General features: G+C 34.8%; 2 protein-coding genes across 2 annotated transcripts in view; one reads left to right on the top strand and one right to left on the bottom strand.

Moving 5' to 3' along the window:
- Nucleotides 1–21208, bottom strand: part of SCIN (scinderin) — a 249346-nt gene that overhangs the window by 180675 nt on the left and 47463 nt on the right. The window lies entirely within an intron of this gene.
- VWDE (von Willebrand factor D and EGF domains) overlaps nucleotides 1–21208 on the top strand; it is a 31868-nt gene that overhangs the window by 2278 nt on the left and 8382 nt on the right. Inside the window, 18 exon segments of the mRNA XM_079931612.1 lie at nucleotides 809–921; nucleotides 1762–1819; nucleotides 1973–2105; nucleotides 2109–2164; nucleotides 2166–2883; nucleotides 2887–2938; nucleotides 5215–5351; nucleotides 7280–7298; nucleotides 10527–10616; nucleotides 10619–10663; nucleotides 16402–16778; nucleotides 16782–16968; nucleotides 18357–18368; nucleotides 18371–18451; nucleotides 18533–18626; nucleotide 18628; nucleotides 19871–19964; nucleotides 20547–20642. Of these exon segments, the coding sequence (XP_079787738.1) occupies nucleotides 809–921; nucleotides 1762–1819; nucleotides 1973–2105; nucleotides 2109–2164; nucleotides 2166–2883; nucleotides 2887–2938; nucleotides 5215–5351; nucleotides 7280–7298; nucleotides 10527–10616; nucleotides 10619–10663; nucleotides 16402–16778; nucleotides 16782–16968; nucleotides 18357–18368; nucleotides 18371–18451; nucleotides 18533–18626; nucleotide 18628; nucleotides 19871–19964; nucleotides 20547–20642 (2363 nt within the window).

The raw sequence follows: 21208 nt of genomic DNA on the forward strand, positions 1-21208 counted from the left end.
ACAAACTTATGGTTACCAAAGAGGAAAGGAGGGAGATAAATTAGGAGTTTGGGATTGACATATACACAGTACTATATATAAAATAGATAACTAACAAGGACCTACTGTACAGCACAGGGATCTATACTCAATATTTTGTAATAACCTATAAGGGAAGAGAATCTGGAAAAGAATAAATATATTTATAGATGTATACATCTATACATCTGAATCACTTTGCTGTATGCCTGAAACTAACACAGCATTGTGAATCAACTGTACTTCCATTTAAAAAATAAATAAAAAATAAAATACCACAGATCAGTGATTGAAATTGTTCTCAATTGATAGAAGGATTTGGAAAGAGCTGTCAACTTTACGATATTGAGTCTTCCAATCCATTAATACAGTATGCTCCTCTACTTATTCAGATTTTCTTTAATATTGTTCATAAAGTTTCATAATTTTCACCTTAAAGGTGTTTTATACCTTTTAATTTATTCCTATTTGTATTTTTATTGGCACTATTGTAAATACTATTTTTTTAAAAAATTTACTTCCTAACTGGTACTATTGTATAGAATTATAGTTGATTTTACATTGATTTTTGTACCTAGCAAACTTGCTAAATTCCCTATAATTCTCTATATATTCTTTTGCATTTTCAACAGAGCGAATCTTATCATCAGAGAATAATAAAAGTTTATTTCTTCCTTTCAATCCTTATAAATTAAAAATTATTCTCACCTTACTATATTGGTTAGGGTTTCCAGGAAAATGTTGAATAGAAGGAGTGATTATAGCTATACACATGGCAGTTTTTGTTCAGCACTACAAAAGACTTCTGTCTTTTTCAAATCCCAGTGTCCATAAGAAACTGTGGAAAGTTTTTTGTGTACTTACTACAACCCACTCAGGGATGTATGGGATATTGTGCAGAAGGTAAGAAAACATGCTTAATACACATGAACTGCTAGTGATGGAACTCTGTGTGTTGGTGTGTTTGTGCCATCCTCTGGATGGGATGTATGGAGCTAATGCAAATCTCAGTAAGAGATTTGGTTTGCTATTATTGCTAAAATGAGGCTAAATTTCTGGTTTAAATTGGCCAGATTTGTTCAGGGTTCTTTGCCAAGATGTTCAAATCCTCAAAACTATCTGTTAATGTGAAAGTATCAACAGTTAATATCAGCAGTGATAATGTATAGTGATACCATTTATCTACTAATAACACTCAATAAGAAGGACACTTCTCCTTTGTTGTATTCTTCCTCAAAGTCATAATCCCAGTCTAATCATGATCAAATTCATATAAACCCAAACTGAGAAACATTCTACAAAATACGTGAATAGTACTATTCAAAAGTGTCAAAATCATGGAAAACCATGAAAGAGTAAGAAATTGTCAAATATTGGAGAGGACTAAGGAAACACGAGTAATACATTATGAAGATATCCTGGATTGGATAACTGAAACAGAAAAGAACATTCATGGAAAACTGATAAAAACTGAACAGAGTCTTCAGTTTATTTAAGAGTAGAGTCCTACAGTCAATTTCTTAGGTTTTTTTTTGGGTTTTTTTGGTTTTCTTTTTTTGCGGTACACAGGCCCCCCACTGTCGTAGCCCCTCCCGTTGTGGAGCACAGGCTCCGGCCGCGCAGGCTCAGCGGCCATGGCTCACGGGCCCAGCCGCTCCACGGCATGTGGGATCTTCCCGGACCGGGGCACGAACCCGTGTCCCCTGCATCGGCAGGCGGACTCTCAACCACTGCGCCACCAGTGAAGCCCCAAAATTGATCAAACTTTTAATAATTGTGTTGCTTTTATTAATGAATGGAGGTAAGAAATAACTTATTTTCGTTTGTTATTATATTAATATTTGACTTAACATGAGTGGTGGGTGACTCAACGCTCTGCTTTTTTTGCAACACGTTACTGAGAAAAAATTGTTCTTGTCCAAATTACTATTCTTTTCTGTTTTCCATCTGGAAGGATTTTACCAGGAAAAAGCATGTTTGACACAATGCCAGTTTCTCTGCCATCACCTAGAAAACAATCCTATTGTAGCTGCTCAATGGACACTACTTCATTGTATCCATCCTCTAATCATCTGGAAAGTGTTTCTTAATCAGAGATTGTTTCAGCTTGCAAAGACCCCAAACATGTCAAATTCGCTTCCTTGATAAGAGCTAGATGTCACCTCTGAATATATTAATTCAGAAGCTCCTGTCAGAGGAATAAACAAGCATACATCTCGAGAAAAAAATAATTTGGATTTCTTTCCTCAAGAAAAAAAGCATGTGAATCTAACTAGTCTGGACTTAAATTTACAAAAACATCCTGGGAATGAAAAACAAGATGCGTCAAAAACTTTGGACAAGGGGAGACGTACACAGGACCAGGGTAATCACAGCCAAGAAATAAGGTGGGATCGACAAAACAGATGGAAACAGCAAAACTTCAGTGAGTTTCTTCCTTTGTTTGCTTTTCAAAGTCTCAGCCAAAGTGACCTAGAAGAGTTTACTTACTTTTTCCCTGAGGACCATACTGAGGATGTCCACCAAGAGTTTGTCCCCACGTGGCCCACACCATCTGGCCACACCGAATACAGCACATCGGCACTATGTCAGCACACTCTTGCCAACTCCAGCATAGGAATGCACTGTCTTGCCTTTCTTGGCAAGAGACTAGACAGTGTGATAGAGATGTGTTTTAAGGATGTTCTCCTAAAAGATGATCTTAGCTGGGCAGAAGCAGGTGTGGCCCTTTTAGAAAATGAATGTGAAAAGAGGATTTTGGAAGAGGGGAAATATAACAGAGAAGAATACATCAAGTCAATTAAAGACATTCTCTTGTCATTAAAATGCCCCAATTTATGCAGTGGCCATGGGCAGTGTATGGAATAGGGGTGTGCATGCTCCCCAGGCTTTAGTTCCTGTGATTGCAGTGATTCACACGGTAAGTAAATACACTCCAACTTTGATCTTGTGTATGTTATTTAATTATGAAACCTTCTTTGTTCTTTTTTACCTTCAGTATCCTAACAGGCTTTATTCAGATTATATATGGAAAAGAACCCAAATTATATTAATCAATATGTTAATAATATTCCAAAACAGTCTCATCTTAGAATAAAAGCTGAAGTACTTATAATGGCCTATAAGACATCATGTGATCAGGCACACAATATCTCTTGAGACTCATCCCCTACTACTATCACCCTCACTCATTCCACTCCACCCACTTTGGTTTCTGTGCTGTTCCTTACAATGCCAGTTCTCTTGACCTCAGGGCCTTTGCACATAGCTGATCCCTCTACTTGCAGAGGATAATCATTCTTCTAGAACTCAAATTTAGTATTTTTGAAGCACTGTTTATATTTTGCTAATTTTACTAATATGCTTAATTTTTTTCTCTAACCTATCTAAATGGTACAAATTATTTTGTCCCAATATATTAGAGAAAGACATTTCAAAAAGTCAATTTGATTCTCTTAACTATTAAACCAGTAACTCCTGATTTTGCTCCTACCACCACCAATCTGCCCTTGTCTATCTCAGTAAATGCAAACTTCATTCCTCTTAATTGTTCACATTAAAAACTTGTAGTCACTGACTTTTCTTTTTATATCAAGCCTCATATTTGATCCATTAGCAGCAAATCCAGCTCTAGCTTCAAAGAATTTCATATCTTTCCCTGCTATCAGCTTAGTCCAAGCCACTATTCTCTCTCCCTGGATTATTATAGATTCTCTCAAAGTTTATTCTCCATGCAGCAGCTAAAGTGATTCCTTTGAAATGTAAGTCAGATCGTATTACTCCCCTGCTTAAATCCTTCTGTTAGCTCTTCATCTCTTTCAGCATAAAATTGGCAGGCCCTACTATGGCCTAGAAGATTCTATTTATGTGAAGACTATTCTACATATAGTCTGAGACTCCTCTCTCACTGAATTCATCTACCATTGTCTCCATAGGTCATTACTTTCCAGAGTTCTCTAGTGGTTGCTTTGCTGTTCCTCAAAAAAAGCCAAGCCTGCTTCTACATCAGAACATTTGCACTTACTGCTCCCTCTCACTGGCACATTCTACCACATATCTTCATGACTGACTTCCTTCTCTTCTCTATTCAAATATCATATTATCATAGAATCCTTCCAACATCATTCTAAATAAAGTAGTTTTTCTCACACAACCCCATGGCCTTTATCTCCCTTAATATAGTTTATATGCTTTTTCCCCATTACCTCAAAAACACTTACATGATACACTTTATTTTCTCATTGGTTTATTTTTTTGTCCTCCCATATTAGAATGTAAGTTACATGAAGGCAGGGACTATTTTGTTCATTACTGTATCTCCAATATTTGGAATAACACCAGAAAAATAGATGTTGCTCAGTAAACATTTGTTGAATATATGAAAGAATAATATGTGTTTTTTAAATTTTTCGTAAATATTTTAGGGTTCTGAATACATGTAACAGGATTTTTATATCCTATTGCTATTAAAGTTATATTCACTTGGATTTTGCCACTACTTAGACAAAGGACTCAATTGTTTTTATACTGCATTTATCTATTTTGACCACCAGATCTTGCTCATAATGAATGATCTTACCAAGACCAGAACCACAGAAATAACCATATGAAGGTCAGTTAACTCTGACTGATAAAAGAAATTTTTTCTCCTATGACTGAGAAGTACACCTAAGATTATGGTAGCATGTAGGATAGCAATAATACACAAAAATATCAACAATACTGGGACAACAGCATGCACAAATTTTGGTAATTCTTTTCTAAAACAAATTAAGAATTTAAAGAAAAAATTTTAATACATCACATTGCTAAGTACACTATATTATTACAAAAGCACTTTTTCTATAACCTATCTCTATGACATAAAGCAAAATCGTAAAACCAAAACATAGGCCATGGTAGAAGTAATTTGTTAGTACTCATACTTATTTGGTATCAAATATTATTAAAAAACTAATTAAACCTGTATAGTTAGGCACTGGTAGTATCTGTAATGCTATTTCTATTGAGTTGAATAGTAGGTAACACTTCTTTTAATACCAGATCACTCTTAACATGTACTAGTTTAATTAATGTACTAAATATTATTGGGGGTAGACTTTAAAATATTAGTTTATATATGCTTTTAATTTTGGCCTTGAAAAATAATTAGTTTTTTTCTGGAATTAAAGCAAATATGTCCTATATTTTCCAAAGACAAGGTTCCTGAAATTATAGAACTTGAGAATGCTGGATTGTGTAATATTCAAAAATATAACTGTATGATGGTGAGAGTTTTTGGTCAAGGCTTCAAAGAATCACCTTCAATTAAATGTGAAGTTACTAAACTGAAGGTATGTTAATTAAAATGTTGAAAACAATTAAGTTTATGAGTTATTCAGATTAATTTTCTTAGAGTAATTTGGAGTATCAATTAGCAACATAATCCCAAAGGATGTCATATCCTCAGAGAGCTGAACAGGAAAATTATTAAGTTGCTTAACCTTAAATCTTCCCTATTTGCCAACTCTATTAAACTGTTTTATATAATTTTTATTGAGGTATTGACTCACTATTTAAGCCATAATCAGAAATTAAAATAATATCAAACTTGATATATAAGCTTCTGTATTTACTGAAATGTAAAAACACAAAGAACGGAGGTCATTTTTATCTAAGACTCTGCATGAATTATAGGATTTAGAGATAGGAACAATTCCCTTTTACAAACCAGAAAGTTCGGACAAATTGTGCTCATCCTTTATATTTCCTTTACTATGGATTTCATATGGGAGAATTACCAAAAAAAAAAAATAGTGTTTTTCTTTCTTGAGACCACCAAAGACAGACATGATCACTCAGTTTGAACAATGGTGTATCAAATTACACCTTTTTTTTTTAACATCTTTATTGGAGTATAATTGCTTTACAATGGTGTGTTAGTTTCTGCCTTATAACAAAGTGAATCAGCTATACATATACATATATCCCCATATCTCTTCCCTCTTGCGTCTCCCTCCCACCCTCCCTACCCCACGCCTCTAGGTGGTCACAAAGCACAGAGCTGATCTCCCTGTGCTATGCAGCTGCTTCCCACTAGCTATCGGTTTTACATTTGGTAGTGTATATATGTCCATGCCACTCTCTCACTTTGTCACAGCTTACCCTTCCCCCTCCCCGTGTCCTCAAGTCCATTCTCTAGTAGGTCTGCGTCTTTATTCCCGTCCTGCTCCTAGGTTCTTCATGAACATTTTTAAAAATTTTTAGATTCCATATATATGTGTTAGCATACGGTATTTTTCTCTTTCTGACTTACTTCATTCTGTATGACAGACTCTAGGTCCGTCCACCTCACTACAAATAACTCAATTTCATTTCTTTTTATTGCTGAGTAATGTTCCATTGTATATATGTGCCACATCTTCTTTATCCATTCATCTGTTGATAGACACTTAGGTTGCTTCCATGTCCTGGCTATTGTAAATAGAGCTGCAATGAACATTGTGTACACCTTATTTTTGATGATTATTTATATGGTCTTCCTTTTCTTTATTTAAGTGGAATTTTATTTTAAGGAAAGCACTTTGAATTTAGAAAGTACTTATTACATGGATAAGATAAAAACTTAAAACAGAAAATCATATTTTGGCATTCTTTTTACCTTTTCTCTAAATTGATTCTGAGATTGAGAATTTAAGACGGAAATAACTTTTGTTTGTGTCTTTATCAAATAGTTATACACAAGAACTATGTTTATTTCCTGATTTTATGAGCAGAGCCTTTCTAAATGAGCCATGAAATATTCTAACCCCAATGAAATAAGACACATAATAGAAAATGTAATATATATGTATTATTTCATTCACTTCAAAGTCGCTCAAGAGAGTTGTCATTACATTGTTCTTGGCAGAATAAACCATATGACATCACACTATAATTAAGCAATTTGACAAGAGAGAATTTTATAGGTTTATATTTTCTTGGAAAGTACATTTTATTCTTACTTTCAGATATATATTTTCCTGTGATATTTTTTCTCATACTACTTCCCTCCTCCAAATAGCTTATCAATAAAGAGTACACTCTGGAATTCATTAACATTATACAGCACTATAGAAAGGAAGAAAATATATTCACTAGCCAAAACAATCTTACATAGATTAACTATTTTCTTTCTCACCCCGTTTAGAATGTTTATGTATTTTATTTGTAATACAATTAGGTTTATTTTTTAATATTTATATTCCATTTTGAATTTCCTTCACACTCTGGTTGATTTTAGTTATATACTTATTTGGAAGGTATGTGAAATATTATCATGGTTCTAACACTTGATGCCATACAACAGGTATACAACACAGAGAAATGTCACTATCTTATCCCTACCTCCCTCTTCCCATTACCCCTTCTTTCCATCCTGTTCCCATCCATCCCCTGAAGGTATCCACTCTCATTATTTTCTAGTTTTTCCTTACTGTGTTTCTTTTGCACAAAGGAGAAAGTAAATTCCTTCTTTTTTTATATGAATACTAGCACATTATGTATGTTCTTTTCTACTTTTGCAGTAATAATTTTAGACAAGTTTTTAGCCAGAGAGCCAACCACCCAATCATTTCCTTCATTCTCCCCCTAAAGCTGCTAGGACTTTACAGAATCCAACTTTTAAACAACTTGCTTATAGGATTAAATCCAAGTTGTTATCCTAGAAACAAATGGCCCTTCATGATCCAGCTCTTGTCTGTTTTTGGAGGCTTGAACTTCCTGCATGTGCTCTGGGAAAATCCCATGCTATTTCATGCATCGCTGTCTTTTCACATGGTGTTCACTCCAACCTTGCTAACTGCACTCACTCTGTTTCTGCTCCCAGTGTCCAAATGGCAGTCTCCTTTTTTACTTTCAAGAGAAGTGCTGTCTTCTTTTTCAAAGCTTTGTGACTGTGCTGGTTAGACTTAGTGGCTTCTTTCTCTCTCATTACACCTTATTTGAATCTTGGTTATAGCAATAAGAAAATGTTTTATTGTTTGTCTTTTTCTCTGTGATCTCTTTTCATCAGAGTATCCTCAGTACCTATAGATATTCCCAAAATATTGGTGAATGGAAAAGAAATAGAACCCTGTTTATTCCTCATTTGGGGTAGGCTCTCCACACAGAGGGGTGGAAATAACCCCTAAATTCCCAGTCATTGCCTGGATTCTTGTTTCTACACACAAAACCAAGAGACCCTGTATCCATCTAAGTGTCGACATCATGACGACCCTGAGACATTGCTGTCATTCCCCTCCGCTAGAAGGGAACCACTGATACATCTGCTAGACCAGACTGTATACACTCCCTTAAATATGGAGATTTGTTCTGGGGCTCACTCTTTCAGCAACGTAGTTTCTACTAGCCACAGACTAGTGTATTCTTGCCTTCCATTCTTTTTCCTGCTGACCTACAATATTGAAGCATCAGCACACTTACTATTTCTGAGCCACTGAAAGAATTACACAGTCATAAATTTTTTAAAAATCTGAATCTAAATTTTGGTAATAAGATACATCTTTTTAGTTTTCTGTGAACACTATCCTTGCTTTTCTTCTTTAGTTTTCCAGAACACTATCCTTGCTTTTCTTCTTTAGACAACAATGCATTTCAATACTGAAAAATAGTACTCAAAGTTTAAATATGATATGCCATTGAGTTATTAAATAGGGTGAACTGGTTAGAATTTATTTAGTTTAAGTACATAGATTCAATTGAACTAGCTTGAGCAAAAATGATATTTATTATGAGGATAATGCATTTTTCACAGAATCAGGATAGAGTATGACTGCTGAATTCTCAGGAAAAAAAGCTTAAACTTGGGACTTGAACACCACGAAGCCTCAGTTTGTCTGCATTTGTGTGTGTGTGTGCGTATGTGTGTGTATCTGTCTGTCACAGTTCTGCTTTTCTCTGTTTGTGGGCTTCATTTTTCCCTTTCACTAGATATTAACTTTCTCCACATAGTGAAAAACGTGGCCATCAACAGCTCCACAACTTTTTTTTAAATAAATTGACTTATTTTATTTCTTTATTTCTGTCTGTGTTGGGTCTTTGTTGCTGTGCATGGCTTTCTCTAGTTGCCACGAGTGGGGACTACTCTTCATCGCGGTATGTGGGCTTCTCGTTGTGGTGGCTTCTCTTGTTGCGGAGTACGGGCTCTAGGTGCGTGGGCTTCAGTAGTTGTGGCACGCAGACTCAGTAGTGGTGGCTCGCGGGCTCTAGGGCACAGGCTCAGTAGTTGTGGCGCGTGGCCTTCGTTGCTTCGCGGCATGAGGGATCTTCCCGGAGCAGGGCTCGAACCTGTGTCCCCTGCACTGGCAGGCGGATTCTTAACCACTGTGCCACCAGGGAAGCCCTGCTTACATATACTCTTAAATTTTTGCTCATTTCTATAGTTTGGCAATATTCTGTGTCTATATTGTATTTTGCAGGTTCCTAAACATTTCTATCTATATTTGGTAGGTAGAAATATATTTAAATGTATTACTATTTAAATATAGTATAGAATAATAAATTTGCCATGGGAAATATAAAAATTATCATTTAAAAATTTAATGATAATTCATTAATTTAAAAATATCATAAGAGTTGAAATCAAATGAAATGTTAGAATATTTGTTAACTCATTAATTATTCCAAAATGTCTGATTCCAGAAACCCCAAATAAGTATATGATTGACAATTTTAACTTCCCAAGGCTTTTAAAAAACTCATACCAATATTTTCTTTAATTAAAATAGATATAAATATTAAATAAGTAAATGTGCAGTTACTGAGATGATATTTTCCTTGAAGACATCTATTTTAACATAATAATAGAACTAGGCAGGACATTTACATTTTCTAATTTTCTTCAGTATATCTAAAATAAAAATTTTCATTATTTGGGGCTATTTTGCTACAGACTACCTTTGAAAGAATTCAGATGTTGATTTCTTCATGGATTTTACTATAATAGGGGTTACCATCATTAATGACTGTCAGTATATTCATTCAAATAAGTTGTTAAACATTTCAAAGAGCAACACCTCATCTCAAAAATTTTTACTGAAGAAAGACTGACTTTCCTAGCACACTGTAAAATTTTTATGGATTTTTACAGCCAATTCAATAACTGGACTGAATTGTTGTCCTTAAGCTAAGCAGGCAACCATTCTAATAACTTCTTAAAGAATCATTGAGTTTTTTAACAAAGTACAAATTACTGCTATAATATGATAATTTTTGCCTTAAAATATTAATGGCCTTCTTAAGTCTTATTTATAGGGAAAAGCTTTTAAACTTGAAGGGTCTTGCTTAATGTTAAATAGAATCTAATTAATAACCTTATGTTTAATTATATAGTAAATTTTTAAAACAGTACACTTCTCTCCTCTTTATATATGACAGCTTTGGGGGAGTTACCAGGACATACATAAAGAGTAAAAGAAATGAATCTTTGATTTGACATGTAATGTTTTTCAAATTAAATAATCTGAATTCTCAATCTATATTTTATTTAGGCAAAAACTGCCAGGAAGATGTTGATGAGTGTGAATCCAGGCCTTGCTTTTCAGGAGTAGAGTGCCTCAATACCTTTGGTTCTTATCATTGTGTTCATGTCCAAAAGCATTTTACAGTGATGGAAAAATATGTCATGGTAAAAGTCCCTATTTTCTGGCATGAAATGTTTTTGTTTCTGTTTTTGCTGCATTTAATTAATTCAGGTCACTTAGTTCCATTCTCTCTTGTACTCATGAATTCATTCAGGGTAATGCACTAAGCTAGATGCAGAGGATGCAGAAATATATAAGATATGTCCTCTGACCTAATAGGTTTGAGTATAGTAGCAGGAAATATGACATGTAATCACATAGTTCAATATGATGTTCTGTGTCTTTCGATAGAAGTGTCTAGAGAGAATAGTAGGAATAGTACCTTGAGGGACAAGGAAAAGTTTTTAAAAGGAAGTATCACTACAGCTGAATCTGATGTATCTGATCAAGAAAGAGAGAGACATTCTAGGCAGAAGAAACAGCGTGAGCAAAGGTACAGAGGCATGTAACATCACCTTGGGCACTGAGAAGGATTCAGTGTGCTTGGAATAGAGAAGGTAAGGGGACTGCTACAAGAGTAGCAGGGGTATCCAGTGGACAGATCACTGACAAACTATGAGAAACATGATAAGGTTTACATCTGAGAAAGTCTACTTAAGAGCAGTGTAGAGGATGTACCACTTGCAGGTAAGGAACTGTACAAGTGTGAAGGTGGGAAGAAGAGTTAAGACAATATTACATAGGAAAGGCATGAAGATATTCCGACCAAAGATGAGGATGAAAAAGACACTAAAGAAGAAAGTTGAGTCTGTTTCCGCAGACTCACAGACATAAAAAACAAACTTGTGGTTACCATAGGGGAGAGGGAAGTTGGGAGGGACAAATGTGGGGTATGGGATTATAGATACAAACTACTATATGTAAAGCAGACAAGGAACAAGGTATACTGTGTGACACAGGGAATCATACCGATTTTCTTTTAATAATCTATAATGGAGTATAATCTGCAAAAATACTGAATCACTATGCTATACACTTGAAACTAACACAATACTGTAAATTAACTATACTTCAAAAAAAAGAAAGCAAGTTGACAGTACTTGGTCAGCGATTGGGATCAGCACAGTGAGGGAGAGAGCTACAGTGCTTGGTTTAGGCAAATTGAGTGGGTAGAATTGACATTCATATTGCTAAGGACTGAATCATGTCCTCCCAAAATTCATACATTGAATCTTAAACCCCCAATATGACTGTATTTGGAGTAAGGAAGTAGTTAATGGTAAATGAGGTCATAAGGGAGAAGCTCTGATCCAACAGGGTTGGTGTCCTTCTAAGAGGAGACACCAGAGAACTTAATCTCTTTCTCTCTCTGCCAGGTGAGGACACAAGGAAAATGCAGCTGTCTGGGACGCAGGAAGAAAGCTCTCTCACCAGGGACCAAATGGGCCTGCACCTTGATCTTGGACTTCCCACCCTCCAAAATGGTTAGAAAATAAATTCCTGTTGTTTAAACCACCTACTCTGATATTTTGTAATGGCAGCTTGAGCTGACTAAGACACACATGAAATATGAGGAAGAAGAAATAGTTTCGGAGAGGAAAGATAATGTTCAGTTTGGAAACACAGACACTGAGGTGACTATGGAATAGCCAAGTGGAGCTCAGGAAGGGGGATAACGTTAAAGATATAATTCTTAGGGTCACCAGTCAGGGGTGAAACTTCCCAGGGAGAGCACTTAGAATTAGAGAAAAGAGGAAAAACATTGGTGGATATCAACCAAAGACAAAAGTAAATTATAAAAAGTTAATGTCAAAGAAAAGTAAATTATAAAAAGTCAGTATCTTTGGGGACCTTCCTGGCAGTCCAGTGGCTAAGACTAAGTGCTCCCAATGCAGGGGGCCTGGATTCGATCCCTGGTCAGGGATCCTGCATGCATGCCACAATAAATATCCCACATGCTGCAACTAAAAAGATCCCGCATGCCGCAATGAAGATCCCGCATGCCACAACAAAGACCCGGCACAGATAAATAAATAAATAAATAAATAAAAAGTCAGTATCTTTGGTATTATTAAGCAAACAAGGCGTATTTTGATGAAAAATATATATTAATTACATGATATCACCTTGTGCTTCAAATTGCAGTGGACCTGTCTAGCACGGGAGATACAGATTTGAAGAGCACACTGCAGGATGGTGAGAGAAATTCCCTACTAGTTCAGCTACTCACATCAATATCCAGTCCCAAATACTGAACCTTCCACTCTGCACACTAAAGTGATCTAACATCCGTCTTTTCCAAACAGTGGCCCATTTTCTCAATAAGACCTTTATCAAGTGGAATTTAAGACAAAAGCACATTGAACCAAATTCCATTACACGTGACTAGTAAGTTTCTTAACCCTATCAGAGGCATTTGTGTATTTTAGGAAGATGCTTGTTAAGACAAAGTAATTTTTTATTGTTGGTTACTTTGTTTTATGGCAGGCACCAGAGTCAATGACTATAAAATAAAGTGCAGTTCTTATTCTTGAAGTTCCTAACTAGTGTAGTAAAGAGACACATAAGTGTGAAGGACAAAGTTCTGTGATGAACACAGATGGGTGACATTGATTGAGTGGGTGAGTGTGACTCTAGGAACATCCATTAGTTAGCTCAGGCTGCCGTAACAGAACACCACAGACTGGGTCACTTAAACAGCAGAAACTGGTTGTGTCACAGTTCTGGAAACTGGAAGCTTGAGATTAAGTTGCCAGCAACATTGGTTTCTGGCCTCTCTCCTTGGTTTGCAGATGGCTGCTCTCTCACTGTACCCTCACATGTACACTCTTCATGTGCTTTCTCCTCTTATAAGGACGGATGTCATTCCTATAGAATTAGTGCCCCACTCTCATGACTTCATTTAACCTTAATAACCTCCTTTAAAGTATCTCTAAATACAGTCACATTTAGGGTTAGGGCTTCAACAGAGAAATTTTGGGGAACACAATTCAGTCCCTAACAGAAGCATCTGCTGAAGATGTGACATTTAAGCTAGTTCTCTGATCTAATTTGCAAGGAGTTCAATCCAAGTGACATTTTTATTTTATGTTCTTATTCACAGAGCTTTAGTTTTATAACAGTTTAATTCTGATCTGTTTTTCATGTATACATTTACAGTTGAAACACAGTTTCTAAATAAATTTACTACACATACTGTGGTTCTCACAAGGTCTGACAACAGTGTAACTAAGGAAGAGGATGGTAAAAATGCCCATCAGGGGCTTCCCTGGTGGCGCAGTGGTTGAGAGTCCGCCTGCTGATGCAGGGGACAGGGTTTGTGCCCCGGTCCGGGAAGATCCCACATTCTGCGGAGCGGCTAGGCCCGTGAGCCATGGCCACTGAGCCTGCGCGTCCGGAGCCTGTGCTCCGCAATGGGAGAGGCCACAACAGTGAGAGGCCCGCGTACCGCAAAAAAAAAAAAAAAAATATATATATATATATATATATATATATATGCCAATCAGAGGGAGAGGAATGTTAAGCCAACAAATGGAAATGCCTCTAGTAAGTAATGGTCTTAGTTAAACTCTAATGACAAGTAATACCTCTCATTTGTTTTCCAGAAGATTACCGTATTTACTCGTCAGGAATTTTTATTTTCAAAAAGTTCACCTAAGATTACATAATGCAGTTTACAAATTATTCTTTTTCTTGCTAATCTTTTGAATCCTCTGGCTTATATTCTAGAAAAGTGATTCATGTTGTGTAATGAACAAATTATATCATTAATTAAGGTGATTTCAGAGAAGCTTATGGTTGGAAGTGACCATTTCAAACTTACATTCTATAAATCCCTGGTCATTCATCATCTACTCAAACTCTAAACGTATGAGAGGCTCATTATTTCATAAGGCCTTTTCTTCTTCATAGTGTTTTCTTTATAACTCTTTGTTTTATTCAATAATACTCTATTACTGTCTTCATAACTGTCTTCCACGTTTCTCATTACCTTTCTTTATGCCTTTGCATACTGTAATATCAGCTGTTTATCTTGCAAGATATCATTGCATTTGTTCATTTTGCAAGGTGCTATTACTGCAATATAGGAAAGCTATCTTGATTGTAATGTTATTCATGCATCTGGTTGCCTTACTAAATACTCTTATTTACACTATTTTTTATAGTTGATTCTCTTCTTAATTTTATAGGTAAAACATAATATTTTTTGCAAATACTGAGTTTGTCTCCCACATACTTTCTTATAGTAACTAAGATTGTCTGTATTTATAATGTGCCAGCATTAGGAAAATATTTTTAATATATTATTTCATTGGATCCTCATAATAGATAGCTATATATAGTAACTCTTCTTATTTCCATTTTACAGATGAGTAAACAGAGGCGTCTATGGGTTAAGCAATCTGTTCAGATTTACAGAGTTTGTAAATTACAGAGGCAAGACTTGAACCTGAGCAATCTAATGGACCTGTCCCAGTTCTCAAACTTAGGCTGTGATTGTAGTGGCTGGGACCTTCAGTTCAAAGTGTGTAGGGATTGGAATAGCTTTGTTTCTTAATGGTTTCAATGGGAATTCTTCTCATGTTTCACCAGTGAATATGATATCACTGTAGGTTTCTGCTAGAATTTTCCTTTCACTGATTGCTTTCTCAGAATTCTCTTTAGTTTTAAGTCATGAGTGGGTTTTACATTTTATTAAATGCTTTTTCAGATCAATTATTACTTGCTACAATTTCTGTTAATGTTCCCATGGATTAACTTTCTCAGAATGTTTTTAACAAAAAAAATTGATGTATCAAATTACTTTTTAACATTATTTTATATTATTTTCTTCACTAATATCTTGATATAATTATGTTAGTTGAGATACAAGTCTATTTTATCCTGATGTGATAATATATAACTACACTGCTGCACTTGATCTGATTTAAATGAAATACTAGTATTTCATTTTAAATTTTTATGTATTTTCATAAATAATATTGGCTATAAGATTATGCCACCCTGACAAAATGTTTATGTTTCATCTCTTTGTGTGTGTTGCAACAGTTCTATAAAATATTCTTTCCTTGAAATTTGGTTAATTTTTTTCCATTAGATCAGCTGTCCTGGCATCATTTTAGGAGGTTATTTTAGATTATTTTTCTATATCTTTCAAAGTAATTTTTCTATCATCTACTCTATCTCTTCTTCAGTCAACTTAATCATTTATATTTTGCAAAAAAAATCATTTATCTCATTGGGATTTCAAATTCTTAGTTTAAAATTATATGTAGTATTCTTATATAATTTAAAATTCTTTTCATATATATACTTTTTTCTGTTTTCTCATCTTCAAAGTAGTTTAGTTATATCTTTCCATTGTTTTTTTTCCAACTTGCCAAGGGTTATCTATTTAATTGTTTTTTTCAAATAATCATTGAAATTTGCCTTTCTGTTAATTATCTGTAACTTTTCTTTGACTCTTTGTTGATTTGTAAGAGTACTTTACATATTCTGGCCACTGATCCTTTACATAATGTGTACTTGAAATTATCTTTTTTATCTCTATTGCTTGCCTTATCTATGTTGTCTTTTTATGCGGAAATATTAAGATTTTACGTAGTCAATATACTCCTTAATATTCTGTGTTATCTTGTATATCCAAATAGATTATTTAAGTTCCTAGTAGGCAGGAACCATGTGATAACTTCTTATTGCTGCATGAATCTTAGTATACTGTTTATATAAGTAACAGACATTAAATGAAGGAATGAATTACCTAATGTTAAATACTGTGGGTAGAGCAGAGCATTAACAGATGTTATTGACTAACATTTCTTTTTCTTTTTTGGTTGTTTAGACATAAATTTGCAACAACTATCAACAGAACATTCACTAATTGATGCAAGCTCTATCCACAGTTCTGCAACTATGAAAAAGTTCTTGGATACAATCGACATCTCACAATTCTCATTAAAATCAGTCACAACTCGAATGAATCATTCAAAGAAGGCTATTTCCCATCAAATATCAGATTTTGAACATGTGGATCATACCCCCAGTACAAACCTCAGTCTGGAGGAGTTGGAAGTTCCTACAAACAACCGTAGTTCTTTAAGCATTAACCTGAATAGTTCCCATGGTGAAGTAAAGGATGTTATCCAGGGCCCCATCCAAACAGAGGCAGGAGGATATAATTCTCAAACTAACAGGTCTCCCCAAGGTTACACACAGTATTAGGATGGGTTTGCATCATCATTTACTAGAGCCATCACTATTTTGCCAGAAAAGCCTGGATTGACCAAAATATTAAGTTGTGCTGAATCCCCTTGCTTTCTTGGTGTTTCCTGTGTGCCAATCAAAGATGGTCACTTCCAATGTGGATGCTGCCCCTTTGGATATTACGCAGATGGTATCAAATGCAGAGGTAGTATGAAAACTCTTCAAAACTTACAAAGAAAAGAAAACTATCCAGTTCACGTTTAAGTACTTAAGAAGATATGCTCTTCTATTGATTAATTTTTGTTTACTCTATTTAGTTCACTAATTTCTATTCGTTTTATTTATTATTTGTGCATATTCTCTTCACATTTAAAAAAAATAATATTGATGTTTCTTAATTTTTTCATAAAGTTAATATTAAATAGCATTATAACTATATAATACATTATAAATATATGTATTAAGTACCCACTGTGTTCTAGGGCCTTTGGAAAAAATTTTGTATCAATTATGTCATATAATCCACAAGGACCCCATATACTGGGTATTATTTTTCCCATTATACAGAAGAGAAAGCAGAACCTTACAGGGCTAACTGACTTTCCTGGCAATAAGCAGCTAGATATAAAATAATGGTGTGAATAACACTGTGGTTTGGGTTCTTTTCAGCTCACAGAGAGTATTTAGCACTTTAAATTACTAATTTTGGCATATTTGCTTATTTTTATAAACTAGGTTTCTCTGTAATTCCTCCACCTCTTGAGAATAAAACAAGTTAGGCATCACTTTAATTTTGAAAGGAGTGTTTACTTCTTTTCACAATCATCAGCATTGTTTTCTTTGATACAAATCAAATTTCTGGCTTAGAAGCTACTTTTTGTTGTTGATATTGTTCTGTTGTTATTGTTTTGTTTTGTTTGTGTTTTGATTTGTTTGAGACCAACTTAAGCAACAAAGCTGTTGGAGTATTCCTTTGTTCTCAGTTACCTAGAGCAACTTCATTTTTTCTTTCTTCTGTAGGAATAATGATAATAACCTTCAATTCTTACATGTTTATAGTATAAAATTCCTTATTATTAGCAAATAAAACAGAAAAAAACCTCATGCATTTCAGTTACCTCAGGAAGTGTTAAATGACTAATAGTTAGAATATGTCAGGTTGTTAGAGAAGCTTAAGAAATACGAACCTATAAGCTTATGATGTGGTCCTGGCATCTTGCTGTTTTACGTTCTGATTATCTCTGCCATTCACCAACATTTACCTAATTGGTATCTGAAACTTCATTGCTCTCTGAAAGACTGTAATTCCATTTATGGTTAGCAGCCATCTCCAACATCAGGTTTTGCTATGGGAGTAATTTCCTCATATGGTATGTTTTTCTTACCCTATTAATCATTTACCTCAGTCATTCTAGTAGTAAAACAAATATAAGGGGAAAAAATAATTTTATGGATGTATGCAGTCGTTACTGTTTAATAGCAATGTCCAAAATTTTCAATTTCAGAGAATTTTACTTTTATTATACAATTAAGCTTACGGGCAATGTGTACATACTGTATCTACAATTCAGCCTTTTCCCTTGATTTCTGCAGCCATTTGTAGGCATCATGTGGAAAAAACAGGGAGTGTGTTGCCCCAAACATGTGCGAACGTAAACCTGGTTACGCTGGTTCTAACTGCCAAACCAATAGGTACAGCACTCATTAGTTTGCATAACAAATTTAATGGATAATTGATATTTCTAAACCATGAGCTTTATTCTACACAGCTATATGTCATCCTGATTGCAGAAACCATGGAAAATGTATTAAGCCTAACATTTGTGAATGCCCCCCAGGACATGGTGGAGCTACCTGTGATGAAGGTGATAATTCAAATTAAAAATCAAATAATAAAGCCAAAATAATTCAATCTTTTCTTTAAAAACTTTTTTTTTTTTTTTTTTTGGCATTACGCAGGCCCCTCACTGCTGTGGCCCCTCCCGTTGAGGAGCACAGGCTCCGGACGCGCAGGCTCAGCGGCCATGGCTCACGGGCCCAGCCGCTCCGCGGCATGTGGGATCTTCCCGGACCGGGGCACGAACCCGTGTGCCCTGCATCGGCAGGCGGACTCTCAACCACTGCGCCACCAGGGAAGCCCCTAAAAACTTTTTTTTAAAGATAATTCACATTTACTGTGTACATATTAATATATACTTATCAATGCTGGTGAGGGAATCCAGGTTTGTTAATATTTATTAAAAATAATTTATTGAAGATTTTAAAAACTTAAATTTACAAAATCAGAGAGTCAAAGAGCAGTAGCTCACTCATCCTTGGTAAAAGTATCTTCAGAAATAATTTTTTGTTATATTTTTAGTTATATGGTACCATATCCCTAACAAATATTTTAGCTTCAAACAAAGGACACATGCTTATTGAATAACTTGTCAGGCATGGTTCCAAGAAACTCTTAAATACCAAATAATTAGAAGATATCAGGTAGTAGGAAGAAACCTAAAAACTGATTTTTAAACACATGTCTATAGCCATATAATTTTATTGCCTTGGTTGAAATCTTAAGTGGAGAGTTTAGGAAATGGCATTCCTAAAATGGATAATATTTTAAGGAAACAAATTTGTTATTTTTTAAATAATATTTTAAAAGAATATATTTTAGTAGATTGTAGATGTATAATTATTAATAAACTGACAGCAATGTTAAATGTTTTCGTGACAAGGCAAGGCACAAATTAACAAATTACAGTAAATGGAGTGAACTAACAGAAACATTCAATATTAATTGCATATGAAAATAATTATAGAAATATAACTATTTGTAGGGCAGGAATGCCTAAGTCCAAGTCTCAATTTTCAGAAGAAACCTAAGATTGTATATTTCCATCCAGTTAACCAAAAGTTTTATAAACCAAAACATGCTGGTGATTTATAGGTGTTTTTAGAGTGTGAACTCACAGTCAATCCCACAGAACTAAATTTCATGCTAAAATAGAACTGAGTGTACTATAAATTGCTCTTACCAGAAGGTTTTATGGTGGCTGTGCTTCATAAATATAAACTGACTTTTTCTTAATTAAGAGCTGACTTAACATAATCTGTGTCTGCAGAACTGTACACCACCTTGTCAACGTGGTGGCACCTGCTTGGCTGGAAATCTCTGCACTTGTCCTTATGGTTTTGTAGGACCAAGGTGTGAAACAAGTAAGCAAAGCTCTCTTGCACTCTAATATAACTGCTCCTTTGAATAGTCGATTGCTTTAATGCTAACTGAGATAAACCCAAACCCTAAGCAAAAAATATACCTTCTTCCTGATCTACTATGACGGTTACCATTCTGCCTACCAGTGGGAGCACTGGGTGCTAGTACTAAGATAAAGAAGCTTGTTCTTAGAAACAACTGCTTTCTTGACCCTATCCATGACCACTTCTTTGAGATAACAAGAATTCTAATTTGTTCACTTGTATATAAATTTATCTCATTTAATTTATGTCTATGATTACTTTCATCAGTAACTAATAATTTTCCCAAATAGCCAAATCTTGTTTACCATTCATCTGAGTGGGTTTCTACTTTCCCCAGGTCTATTAACAACAACAACAAAACATAACTGAACGTGAAAATTGGAAACCATTTAAAGCCAAAATATAAATTGTTTTTATCTCTCTCTGATCTTATTCATTAGATGATGTGATTGGCAGTTATAAGCAACTAGGTCATAGCCAATAATATGACCAATTCCAAGCCTAATTTACCTTTCTTTTAGTTTTATCCTGTGATCTTAGCAGTTTGTAACAGGCACTGTGAAAATGGAGGCAAGTGCCTTACACCAGATGTTTGCCAGTGCAAGCCTGGCTGCTATGGACCCACCTGTAGCACAGGTAAAATCAGAAATATTTTCAATAAATATGTCGTTTAAAAGAAATTTAAAATTCATCAGTGTCCTAAGGACTTGCACTCAAAAACATAAAACTAGTCTGACAAAAACATAAAGCTAGTCTGACAAATAAAGTTTTTATTTCAGACAGAAATGTCTCATCTTCATCTTTTTCTTCTTGTATTAGACCACAGAGTGTATTCCAGCTTTACTGTTATCCAACCCAACCAATACTTTGTTTTTTGGCCTTTATTTTTCCCTCATCCACTTGCCTTATAGTGGAGAGAATCTATCTGTGTTACATATTCAGGTCTCTTTCAAGTTTTTTATCACAACATACACATTCTATTTCATTAAACATTCAAGCAATTCTGAGTTAAAAGGACACCATAACATTATTCTATTATTTCTCACAGTATCAGGCTTAATTCTTTGGCAGCGGTGTTTGCAATTATCTATGTTTAATTTAATCCATTATGATCTAATGCCTTTTCTCAACATAAATTTAATTAAATGTTCATAGCTTGACAACTGTGTATGAAGCATGATGCAAGGGGGAACAAAGATCAA

The sequence above is a fragment of the Stenella coeruleoalba genome (genome assembly GCF_951394435.1).
Source record: "Stenella coeruleoalba genome assembly, chromosome: 9".
In the NCBI taxonomy this organism is placed as follows: Eukaryota; Metazoa; Chordata; class Mammalia; order Artiodactyla; family Delphinidae; genus Stenella; species Stenella coeruleoalba.